At 37.7% G+C, this 13,100-nt stretch overlaps 1 protein-coding gene across 1 annotated transcript in view; it reads left to right on the top strand.

Moving 5' to 3' along the window:
• The window catches only part of FRMD3 (FERM domain containing 3), a 144,441-nt gene that overhangs the window by 76,750 nt on the left and 54,591 nt on the right, over nt 1-13,100 (top strand). The window contains exons 3-4 of the mRNA XM_075526686.1: nt 2,687-2,729; nt 11,851-11,929. Of these exons, the coding sequence (XP_075382801.1) occupies nt 2,687-2,729; nt 11,851-11,929 (122 nt within the window). The remainder of the gene's footprint in view (nt 1-2,686; nt 2,730-11,850; nt 11,930-13,100) is intronic.

The raw sequence follows: 13,100 nt of genomic DNA, 5'->3' as shown, positions 1-13,100 counted from the left end.
TCTGGTCCTAGTGTAACAGCTAATTAATCTTGGAATAAATATAGCATGAATACTCTATAGTAGAGATGAGGCACAGTTATTAATTATTAATAGTCAATGCTGTAAAGCTGGAAGATAAGACTCAGGGGAAAATCTTTCCTGAATCTCAAATTGAAATACGCAAACAAATGTAGGGGTGGCTATTTTCAGAAGCACTAGCAATGACTAGGTGTTTATCTTCCCCTGACACTCAGAGAGCATTAAGCACCTAATTGCTGTGTCTTTGAAAATCTCCACAAATTCTAAAGTAACTGCTCAGTTTTCTGGAAGATTCAGCTGAATTGCCTACACGTTTGCAATCTTCCACCAGCAGAAGGTCACCACAGAAATCTGAGCTCCTAAAAACTGCCTGTCAGTTCCTTGACCTCCAAGTGAAAGTCTAGACTGCTTAATTGCTCAGTGTCTTTTCAATCCATTTTTAACCCATGAAAGGTCAGGTCTTAGTGAAATATGTTTGCATTTGGACAATCTGCATTCCTGGGGGTTTGGTGCACAGCATGAAGGATTTAATCCATGCTTCCCCTTTTTGATTATTCATAAGGTGAATTATGAGGTTTTCATATTTGCAAATTGGCTTTTTTTACCTCTGACTTTTTGTTAGAATAGGTAATTGACTTTTTCAAACAGCAATAAATGCTGACCTGGTCTGTGCTAGAATTTCAGCCTGGCCTTTCAAAAGAAATATCAAACAAATTGTGTTGTGCTCCTGCTAGATGAAAATAGTGAGATACCTCTTAACTCTCTGTTCCCTGGGAACAGTACAGCACGGCTCACTGTCCAAGTTCCTCTTTGCTGTCTAAATCTTCAGCTAGGACTGCCTAGATCCTGGTGGAGGTGGGGTGGGTGTGTGAAGAGGTTAAGGAAAGTAAACCTTGCATATCTGGGTGTCTTGACTGGTTTCCTATCTGTGAATTCGTTCTGGATTATGTATCTATAAAGTACTGCAGACTGTATCAAATTTCTTAAATTACCTTACCTTTTTATGAACAACCCTTCCTCCCCATTATTCAGCTCAAAATGTATAAATAATGTATCTGTGTGATCTAAAAAAGAATGAAATGAACTAGATATTTCTGGTGAGTTGGTGAAACAGTCATTACTTTCTCAATTCTGTTTCTTTCTTCTTTTCCCCCAAAATGAGAGATACTGGGGAGAGCAAAGAGGTGAAGAAATGGTGTGGGGTTGTTTTTTGGTGGTGGTGGTGGTGGCTGAGGTTTGGGTTGTTGGTTTTTTGGTTTGTTTGTTTTTTGAGTACCAGGGTTCCATGTCAGTCTCTCAGTGATAAGTGAGCTTCAAACAGAAATATGTAGTAGTGCTTATCTCCAATATTGCTGTAAACTATATGCAGGAGTTTCTGAGCAGCCATAGCATATAACCTGCAGATATTTGAAAATGTTCTTTCCAAGGTATTTGTTTTGTCAGAAGTTCTGTTCCATAAAACTAATTTACAGTTACCCCTGATTTTGACTGAATTCTTGAGATATCATGATTTTTAAAATAGTAGTTTTCTGTCACCTGTTAACAATTCCTACAAAATACCTTCCCCTGGCCTTTCTCTGTAGTAGAATTACTATAAGTTATGAGGAAAAATAATAGCTGCTGTAGGATATTTTAAGTATTACATATGGTTTAAAAAAATGCTAGGTTTTCTTTTTGCAGTAAACCATAGGGTTTTAGAGCTAGAATGAAAAGGGTTAAAAATGAAATCCCATAGTGCAAGGCCTTCCAGTGTTGATTATGCTTATTAAAGCTGAATACTATGCTTTTTGACCAGCTGCTTCTGCAGCACAAATCTCATTTTAGTGTGGAGATTTTTTGCTTACAGGAAAAATCCTAGTACAAATGCTGTTGGCTGTGGTCAGAAGTGGCACTTGAATATCAGCATGCTCTTTTGTCAATCAAAACATCCTCCTAAACAGTTCAGCTAGTGTTAGCAGGGGATGTGCTAAGGCTCTTACCTAAAATGTGAGCCTAGCTTTTCATCACAGAAGCATCTGAGTTTGTTTTCCAGGAGAATAAAAAAAATGAAAGTTTTTCTGCCATTGCAGTCTTTCCCTGTAAAGTTATACACCAACTGGTAGGCATCCATACCTCTCTGCTGTGTATTGACTGTCTGTAGTGTAAGCATTTCATGGAAAAGTATACTTTTTTCCCTTCAGATTTGTAGTTCTTTCTAGAAAAGAACAATAGCTTGTGTTCTGAGGGTGCTGACTGAGAATACAGTATTTACACATGCTTTAGTTATAAGAACTGTAGAAGACAGCGCTAGTGAACAGACGATGTTAATGTTGCTGAATAGTCTGTCCTACTGTCCAATATGATCATTCTTCTGGAGAAAAATGGCTGAAAGTGTAAGACTGAAATGTCTACTGCAAACTAATCACTAGAGCCTATCTTCTCTAAATTTGTCTTTGAAATATTTGTCTTATTTTTGTCTCAACTACATCTTATAAGCAGTGGTAACATCAAATATGCTGATACAATACAATTCCAGTATTATAACAGTATGGAGGTGCTTTTTCCAGTTTATGTATGTCTCAGTGAAACCAAAATCCTACTTCCTATTTTTGGTACCACATACATCTACAAGGACGTTGTTGTCTGCTGTGATTCGTATTAACCTCTGCTCTCTGCTTTGCCTTTGCAGCACTGGCTTGAGCCCAACAAGTCCATCTTCAAGCAAATGAAATGTAAGTGTTGAGAGTTCATGTCTTTAAACTGCTTTTGAAATGCCCAAAGGTTTTCCTGTGCTTCCATGCAGTAATTCAGAATATGCTTCACTTGTTTCCTGGTGCAAATAAGCCCTTCATGTCCTATCTGGACTCCTAAAAACTCCATGCTACCCTCATTTCGCTATCTCACAGTACTCTGCACATCAAGAGCTTTCCCTTACTGCTCAAGGCTAGAGCCAGAGGCCAGCTGATGTGTGTGGGGTGGCAGATCTGGTGGGAAGATCTGTATGTTCTGGCTCTCGTTTTCAGTCAGACGCAATCAGCTGCTGCGAGATGGCAATAAATATGGAGTGTGGCAATCTGCTTCTAGGTCCTTCTGGTTTGCTTTCTTTCCACTGCCCCCTGCTTCCTGACAATGCAGAGCATTGGCTTGAGATCATTGTTACAGTCCAGCAAACTCAAGTGCTATGGGTTAAGCGGTGAGCTCCTGCCACAGGCAAGTGGAAAATTACAATCATTATTTCAAAAAGACTCCTCAAAATAGGAATGTACTATTTTAATTATCTTTTTGAAATGTTATGATCTGGCTCATCCTTTCCGTTAAATGGGCCAACTGTGAAGACTTCTTCAGGAAACAGAACTACTTTGGTACTCAGAAGTTTATATCCAGCAGCGGAAGACAGTGTTTATTTGGCAGTTCTGGAGACTTGATTTAGGTCACTGGGGCTTGTGTCTTGTTTAATAAAAGCTGTTGTCTATCTATCTACTTAGTTTATGAAACGAAGGAGAATTTTACTCACGTACCCTTTGTATGCAGTTATTTTCTGTTTTAAGCGTAAGTACAAGGTGTCTTTTGTGTGGGAGATAATGTATTTTTTAAAAATGTGATGAGACTTAAGAGATTGGCTAATATGTAAAGACAGTTAATCCTGGGTGTTGGCTGGACTACATGGAATAGTTCAAGAAATTCTTCTGTTAATGCAGCAATAGCATATACTGCAACATGTGTGTGCGTGTGTACATAAGCATGCACACATATACCTAGCATATTTAGTATGAAGTGTTTATATCTAGTGTTTAGGTAGCTGGAGTGTTATCCAATAAAAAATAAGTTCAAGAATGTCAAGCTAAAACTAAGTTGTGCTCCTCTGCAGTGCTAGTGAAGGAAGGAAAGAGGGACTGTAATAATCTCTTCTTTCCTTCCAATGTGTTATCAAAAGCAGAACAGAGTTTCCTCAAAGTACCCTCTAATCTGCATTTGTATCACTGCTTTCACCCAACAAATAAGGGCTCATGCTTCTTGTTGCACTTTGCATAGCAACATATTCAGGAACTCTGCCAACAGATGCACTCAGAGTGTTTTGATTTATTCAAAACAACTCTATCTGCATATAGATGTTGCCTAGATGTGATCGACGGTACTCCGTAAATTCCACAGATGTAGTGATGTGATGGTCTCATCAGAGGACTTGTGTGGCTTTTAGGGTAAAATCCTAATCAAAACTCTGAAGACTGAAAAATGAATGCATAAAAAAAAGCAAAACAAAATGCAGCTAGCATGAGGTTATTTATCATGGTGAAAAGGTCTCAACAACAACAGCAAAAGAGAATGAGATGCTAACAAAGGTGTTTTGTTATCTGCCTTAGGTTTAGGACACAAAAGTAGAATTAACTATGTGATTGGCTTTTCATGAGCAACTTCAGTTTAATACTAGTATAACTTAACTTTATCTTTTGTCACAGATGAAGGGCTTTAGTTGCTACAATAACCCTTTATGGAAACAAAACAGGGAGATATATATATATATATTATATGCATGTGTAGAATCCATGTAGATTATGCATAAATATATCTTTTGCTCCCACAGGTTTCAAGGATGTTTTTGTAAGCATTTCACATCAGGAACCTCTTGATTTATTTTTCTAAAAATATGCTGTATTCGTGTAGAACACTAAACAATTTCTAAAAGCACACAAGGCTAATTTGTATTTTACCTAAAAATACTCAGTTTACTATGAAAAGGTTTAGACTCAGAAGTAGAAATTACTGATATTCATTTGAAAAGCATTACAGTCTCAGGTGACACAAGTGAGGACTGAAATTAGTAGCAGGTGGAAAGTGTAAAGACTGAAGCAATGAAGTGACTGGTTAATAGAACATACATTATGTATATGACTTCTGGGAAAAATGGGGGCAGAAAGCTATTTCCAGTGACTGTATTAGATGGAGGTTTCCTTTTCTTTCTTTGCCATTAAGGAATTCAGAAAACAGTGAAATAATCTGTTTTGTAAGAATGAACTTTCATTTCCTCTGATGCAAGAGTAGGTCGCATTAATACTAATGATTCAAAATGTTCTAAATTCAGTTGAATGCTCAGATTTACATAGGATTGTTTTGCATACATGCAGCAGAATTTGAAAATGCTGCGTGCTTGATCTCAGCTACTTTGTGGGGAACTTCATTTTCCCCCAACACAGTAACAAGTTTTTCAATGTATTTATTCATGCAGCTCAGTATTGACAAATATTCAGAACAGAAAACGAATGACTGGGAGTCGTGTTCTAATACGAATTTCAATAGCTACTAGATTTTCTGGGCCTCAGTAGTATGTGAATAATTCAGGCATAATCCCTCTATACAGTCAGGTTGTACAGAAATCACTATTTGGCAGCTATACATTTCTGTCGGTGGGATAGAATGTTGTATGTTTAAAGCTTTGAAGCTTGCATAGGTTCTCGTGTGGTGTGCTACCATTTTAATTTCTTTAGCTTTAGCAAAGATTGCTTTAAGTTCATATTTAGTAACACTGGGATATAACAGAAGGAATCTTTCAAAATATTTTATATTTTGTCTTATCACATATGAAACCATATTTAAATGTGTCCTGGTGCAACACTAGAAGAAGGAAGGCATGGCATCTTTTTTGTCTCAGCATCAACCTTTGCATTTTCCAACTTTGCTGAAATGTTTGTGTCATAACATGATGTGTAAAGTCTAGGTCTGTGCCTCAGCCATTTTTACCACTCATTTTGCCTGAGGGGATATCTTAGTCTCTGAGAAATGTCCTGAACCACTGCCAGTCTTGTTTGTACTGGTTGAAGCCAGTTGGTGGCCAATGATCAGTAGCTGTGAGCACCATACTTCCAATAGGGTGCTGAAAAACTCTCTGGAAGGTTGCCTAAGGTAGCTGCATCTTTGTGGTTCTAAATAAAGACCTTTTAAAACCAATTTTTCTGTTCTTTTGCATGTTTTTGTGTACACTGTTATTCTCTCCCAGATGCTGACAGTAAAGTTCCTCTCCATTTAGCCATCTTACTTTTACTTATTTTCTGTCTAGGAACGTCTTGGTGTAAATCCTACTGGTCACATCAGCTCTAATGTTTTAAGTAAGGAACAGAGTTTTCCCATGCACCTTCCCTCTCTCTTTTTTCATTAATTTTAAAGGTTATTCTGTACAATAAGTATGCAGCTATCTTGTAACCTGCTTTGTGGGAAGTACCCAACTATATAGGTTTTGTTCTTGATCACAGTGGAACAGAATCAATTCTGTTGCTCTGATCTGCAGGAGTTCAAAATTTACATGTTTTTCTTGCTGCCTTGCATCTCAGATGATCCGAGAGAGTAATGCAAAAAGGATGTTCTCCTGTGTCAGGCCACTGGAATTTGTTAAGTTAATTTCCTTAATCTCTAATGCTGTCATAAAATGTGAAAGGAGATGGAATGAAGCAGGGGAAACAAGAACCCAGATGCAGAGATGGGTTGTGCAAAACTTTCTAAAGATTCTTAAATCTCAACAAACTTGTCATCAGTTTTTGTGTCTCAGTACAAATCTGAAAAAGAGTTTAATCAAATATGAGGTTCAAAAATCCATGCACAGTGAAAAGAGGAAGTTTTGTGTGATTCTTCAGGCACTAACCTGAATGCTGTACATTCGTTACCTATGATCCTCATGAAGATTTAATAACACACTTTAAAGCGTTATTATAACTGGTTGATGAAAATGCACCTTGCCCTGTGTTATCCCATAATTAATTGAGTGCAATGGTAGATCAGGTATCTCTTATACATAAAATAAAAAACAGTAGTGTTCTGTCTTAAACATGCTCAGCAAGTGGTATGGATAAACAGCTGATTTGTTTGGTAAGGGAAGAGGTATATGGAAACAACAGCATATGTCTTAGGGTTCCACAGAGATCCTTCAGCAGCATCAGTGAACAGGGAGACTGTTTGAGTGTAATGTTTTTGTTTTTTTTTTTTTTTAAATGAGCACTAACTTTTGGTAGGCTAGTGTAATTCAGAGAATATGTAACATCAAGGAGAGATGCAGGGAGTTTTCTGCAGTGTTGCATTCTCAGGGCTATGAAGATAATTTAAACATCTGCTTTTGGCTTTCAGTATCCATCTGTACTCCCTGTTTAATCAAAAAAACAACACTGTCGGTACAGCTTATTACAGAAGCTAATATTTGTGCTGGATGAAAAGCAGGTTGTTAAAAACAAACAGGAAACCTTCCCAAAAGTGGCAGCTGAGAATTTTCTGTCCTTTTCCATCCTTGGTTCACACTTCTAAAACTTCAATAAAGTTTTTCACCAGCTTTTAAGAACAATTTTTCTCTTACATACTTTTTTCTTGTTGTTTCAGATTGTGTTTCTATGCAGAAAATGGTAACATGAATGTGTAGTTTTTGTTGAGCTTATCATTCCCTGTAAGCTCTTCATCTACACAGAAGATGAATGATTCAGTGGGCTTTGCTTAAAAGTGAATGTACGTGAGGCAGTCCCTTACACATTGGTGTCTGTGCCAAGGGGCGCAGCTCCCATATCCCTCTTTGTTCTTGTCAGGGTGTTAGAGGTTTGGTTTTTAGCTAGGAGATCCTTACTGTTTCATGTACATTGGATAGGTTGTCTTAGTTAAATGCAACTGGAATAAGCCTTAAAAACATACAGTCAGTTGCCTGGAAACCTTCCACCCTGTGTGTGTGGTTCCTTCATGAGGGTCTAGATCATGACAGGTTTTAGCATTTGATATCATTTAAATATTTTTATCTGTTCATTTGCCTTCATCTCTTATGTGCTGTTAGCACATAAACTGGCAAATTAATAGCCCTATTGCAATGGAGTTTGCAGTCAGTACTATTCTCCACACTAAATTCCTTTGAAATTATTGTAATTGTGAATCTTTTTTAGTGGGAAAGCAAAGCCTGTGATGGTAGAAAATTCTGACAAAGCCTTGGGCATTTCACTATACCAGCTGCTCCTTATCTGACAGATAAAGGACCACTCTGAAAGAAAAGGCATATAGCTATTATAAAACTGATTATATTCAGGCTAGTTTTGTGTTGAAGAAATGTTCTTCTGCAAATTGAGTTCTGTTTTGGGAAGGTTTGTTGTTAATGTTTCCACTAATGTGTGAGTAAGTGGTGGAAAGTAATTTTGCTTTCAAGGAATTGAGGAATTGTCTGGCTTGACAATCTGATCTCTTGAGCTGATACAATTCACTGCCTGTCTTGCTTCCCACTACAAGAATATAGTGAATGAGAGAATATGAGGTTCTCATGTGTGTTTCTCCAGTGCTGTAAAATCTGTAAGACAAACACCTTACTAAATGTTTACATATCATCAAATATCTTTTTTGAGGAACATTAGGCTTCTGATCCATTTTAAAATTAAGATGGAGAGGGAAGTGGATAGCTGTGGGGGTTCCCTCCTTCCCCTTTCAAGTGTTCATTGCTTGTGGCTGGTTTTCTAACTGGAAAAGAGGAGCAGAAAAAGAGGATCCTGTTTCCTTCTGTAATTGCAGGGAACTGTCTTATCTCCAGAGATGAATTGGATGAAGGGGACCATATTCTTTTTAACATTTCAAATTGCAGGTTGGGATTGTGCCATTCTTGCAGGTGGTGCTGAGAAAGGACCTCTTTTTAGGAGACTGCAGCAGCCTTATTTTGTATTGCTTGCTGTGCTGTTGAGGAGCAATATTGTTACAGAAGGTGAAGTCTAGGAAAAGGTTTGCAAAGTAGGCTTGAAACCACCTTGCCAAATCTCCTGCGTATTCTGTGCATTGGCGTATACTTCTGCCACGTACAGTCCTTCTGCTACAAGGAAAACATTTCCTATTACGACCTTTGCTATTAACTGAATATGGGCTATTTTTTAGTGCAGTGTAAGCCGTCCTTTCCTCGCTATGATACTCTTTGCATATGGGGCAGCTGTTGCTTTTCTGTGGCTACCACATACTGCTAGAGTGTGGCTCTTCTACTGTAACTTTTATATATATTTTTTTCTTTCTTTTTACCACAGCCAGAGTTTCAATAATTTTATTGACATCCAAAAATTTGGGTAAAATTCAGTACATTTTTAGGGTCTTGCAGTAGGCTTGTATTAGCTAGGGCCCTGCAGAGCCATGCAGTAGCCGTTCTTATTTCTGCATCCCTATTTCAAGCACAAACTACTTCTAAATCTGCCAGGACATTTAAAAGTCCTTTTTTGTTGAGGAAGATCTTTCACTCATTTAATACAGGTTGGCTCTTCTATCACATTTTGTAAGTGGAACCATACTCTGAAAGTGCAACTTTTTCTCCCTTGCGTAGTTTTTAGAAGGCTATTGAGAAGAGAAAGAACCATTTAAGATGACTTAAGTTATCTTTTGCTTTGTCCAGGCAACATGACTCCTTAGTGCGTTTCTGGATGGCTGTTTTCCTTCCTGGGACACTGAATTCAGTTTACCTTTTAGTTTGCCATTACAGGGCAGGGAGGACATAAGTGTCCTCTGTTTTGCGGCCTATTTCCAGTCATTGCAAGACAATGCCGCGTTGCATCTAAGATGCTGAAGCCCACAGAAAGCAGTCTGAGTGTTTCTCTTGTCTTCAGAGGGCTTGTGCAGATTTGATTAGCTGGAATGTTCAAACCATCCTTAGAGAACACTTAAGGCTTGTTTTCCTTTCTCCATTTCCTCTTGTTTGTTTCTATTTGTTATTGTTTCCTTGCTTGCTTTTTTCCTGTATTTTTCATCTCTCCATCCCCATCTCTTTTGACATTCCTTCTTGTGTCTTAAATGAGTAGTTATTTAAACAAGTAAGAAAATGTGAAATCAGCAATTTTTGTTGAGGCTGACCATAGCTAAGAAAAGTGCAACATGAGGTCTTGAAAGGGGAAAATATTCTTTCGTCTTCAAAAGCAGTTGAACCCTCCACAAGATACCAACCGTAACAAAAGATGTAATGCATTTTTATTTTCTGTTGCCTTTGTACATCACATGGAACTATATGATATCCAGAGATGTGTTTCTGGAAAACTGCAGCATACAGGTAAATACTGCAGTCAGAGTAGGTTCAAGAATATCATGATTGTTGAACTAATTTCCACATGCAGTTTATACAAGCCAGTGAGCTAGTAAACTTGAGGAAATTATGTAGATTATAGATTACAATTATAGATTAAAATAACTAAAATGTAATTCTCTGTTTCACCTGTTCTCTTCCTCCATTTTTTCTGTAATTTTGTTTGCCCTTTTCTTCTGCCTTCCTTTCTTTTCCTTCTGTAAAAACACCATCTCTTAAAGATTTAGGAAGGTTAGATTGACTGTGTGCATTGAGTATACATTAAGACTAAGGGACTTTTAAAACTAACTAGAATATTATAGATCTGCACTTTACTATGAATTAAAGGTGCATGGATGCTTTCCTTTAAAAAAACAAAACAAAACCCCCAAACCACAACTTGTTAAAAGTAAGGGTCTATAAATGTTGAGTACTGTGCAGAGTATGCAGAAAGTTAATTTCATAGTTAAATATTTTAATAAAAGCATTATAATTCTGCACTCAGGTCTGTAGGACACTCCCAAATGAGCACAGGGATCATGTTTCCATTTTGTTTAAAGCATCAGCTTTTCTTCTATATCTGTCCATCTAAAACTGGCTGTGCTGGTAAACATTTTGGTAGAGAGGTCCCTTGCACAGCTTACTGTGCTGAGGCCCTTGCTACTTGGACAGCAGTTCTGCCTTGGTGCTTGTTACATCCCTGTGCTCTCTCTCGGTGTTACCAGCAGGCCTGCCAGTTACCATGGCCTGTGTAATATAGGTGGGTTTTTTTCCCCACACCATTTAACTTTTGAAGATGCAGTATTTTCCTTCTCACTTCAAACTGAAATTTAAAACATGAACATTACGTGGCTGCAGATAGCTCTGAGGGCTCTGCCTACCTGCATATTGTGCCTGACGTGATATTTTAAAGTATTCTACTTGGTTTTCACATGCCTTTTATCCTAACACGATTATCACAAGATGCCTCTTTGATTAGAATAATAGTCTTTGATTTGCTTTCTGTCCCTTCTGTAGTCACTGGGAGATCACTGGCCTAGGATTAGATAATATCTTGAATGCTATCAAAGATAGAACAGTAGGATATAAAGCTATGTTCATTAATGTAAAACTGAGAGACACTGATTGCAGAATTGAAATAATTCCTGTTACTGTGGCTTTTTCTTTCCTCCCTTCCTTCCTTCCTTCCTTTCTGTCTTTCTGTCTTCCTTTCTGTCTTTCTGTCTTCCTTTCTGTCTGTCTTTCTTGAGAAGTGAAAGTATTGTACTTAATGCCTGGTATTGATACCATAGCTCAGGAGTAGGTAATGTAGTCTTATTAAATACTGGAAACAGAAACAGTTCTGTTGTCTCTAGATTCATTGACCAAATTGAATTAACAGTTTCTTCCATTTTGTAGTCTAGGCATTATCATTATGAGGAATAACAAACATACATAACACCTTTGTATCTCATTGTGACAAGATGCAATTGCTTCCTGTTTATCAATTGGCCAAAAAAACCACCCCAACCCCCCCCAAAAAATCCCAAAGTTTTGTACTTCTTGGATCAAGCAGTAAGTCTTGTGAGGTGCAATACCATTTATAAATTGATTTGCATAGGTTAGCTGTATTTTGCACGTGCTTTGGCTGCTTTTGTCATATGTTCTGTTCTTTTCATATGTATATATAACATTTATTGGTTTTGTTTGAATCCCTGCCTGATGCTTCAGAACTAACCATCACACAGGCTACTTTGTAAGACTCTTGGAGGCCACTCCTTCAGAGTGGTGGAGGCAATGTTTATTTGCTACTGTTCTCATGCTTTTTCTTTATAATATTTCAGCTCATCCACCATATACCATGTGCTTTAGAGTGAAATTCTACCCACATGAACCCTTGAAGATTAAAGAAGAGCTCACCAGGTATTTTTTTTGTTTTTTTTTTTTTTTTGTCTGTACATTTAATGTACATTGTTAACAAGTTTAAAATAAGACAGGTTGTTGCGTAGGGTAGGATTCTTACTATTTATGCTGAAATACTAGAGTAGACAGACATTTGCACTACTGATAGCTTTTTTATTTATTGTGATACCTGTGGATTTCTAAAAGCAGTTTAAGGGGACTTTTCCATAACATACAGAGAAGTAGTGATGCTATTGAAGAACTTTCAGAAAGAGAGGCAATGGTGAAATGACTGGGCAAGGATTATCTGACTCTTCCCTTGGCAAGGATTGTGGTCTTAAATAAGTTCCTTTTGTGTCTTAGGTTTTCTTTTTTTGTGTGAAATAAGCTGTGAAGTTTAATTTAGTAATGGCCCTAACTCTTTCAACAGAAACATCAATAGCCTCACTGAGTTTTCTCTTGTATATGTCTTTAGGATCACAAACAAGGTAGTATTTTTAAAGTACTGATAGACCTTTAGCAAACTGATGTAGAAGTGCAATATATTTATATTTTTAAAGTACAGCTGCTCTGGAGGTTAAGAAGTCTTGTTGCTTACATTGGAAATTTCCAGCCTTTGCTGTGAAAACACGCCTGCGCAACAGATCAGTCATACTTAACGAATGGGAGTTTCATCCTTCCTACTAGCCATTGTGAATGTTCTGTTGTTCTGGGTATTTTCAAAAATGTACTTCGGGGAAAAAATGTAGGAAAATAACAGCTCTTTTGACCCCTGCACCAGCTGTGGCAGGACTGTGTGTATGCATTACCGTGTTGTTAGTCAGCAGGTCACACCGCTCAATAATAGTTGCATGTTGCAGAAGCATGGAGCGCCTGAGCACTTGTTGCCTTGAGTTCTTCATTGGTGCTTTCCCCAAGCCCTGCAAATTCTTATGCTTGCGATTCACTTCATGAATGGGAGTGATCCCATTATCCCTGGTCTCATAGTGAAAGTTTCAGGAACAGCTTGCATTCTGCTGAATGGTAAGTTTATAGTTTGTATAGAGCAGCTGGAACATGCAGTTCATATTATAGCTGTTTATCTTGGGTGAAATACTGAAACTGTTTAGCTGAGTGAACAGGTTGTAAACCAGGAAGTCAAGGGATTTTCATTATTTTTTAGTGTTTGTCCTTGGATGAACATTTTACTTTT

Source organism: Mycteria americana, chromosome Z (genome assembly GCF_035582795.1).
Source record: "Mycteria americana isolate JAX WOST 10 ecotype Jacksonville Zoo and Gardens chromosome Z, USCA_MyAme_1.0, whole genome shotgun sequence".
NCBI lineage: Eukaryota > Metazoa > Chordata > Aves > Ciconiiformes > Ciconiidae > Mycteria > Mycteria americana.
Note: the sequence above shows the minus strand (reverse complement) of the source record. Positions and strands in the feature narration are given on the sequence as shown.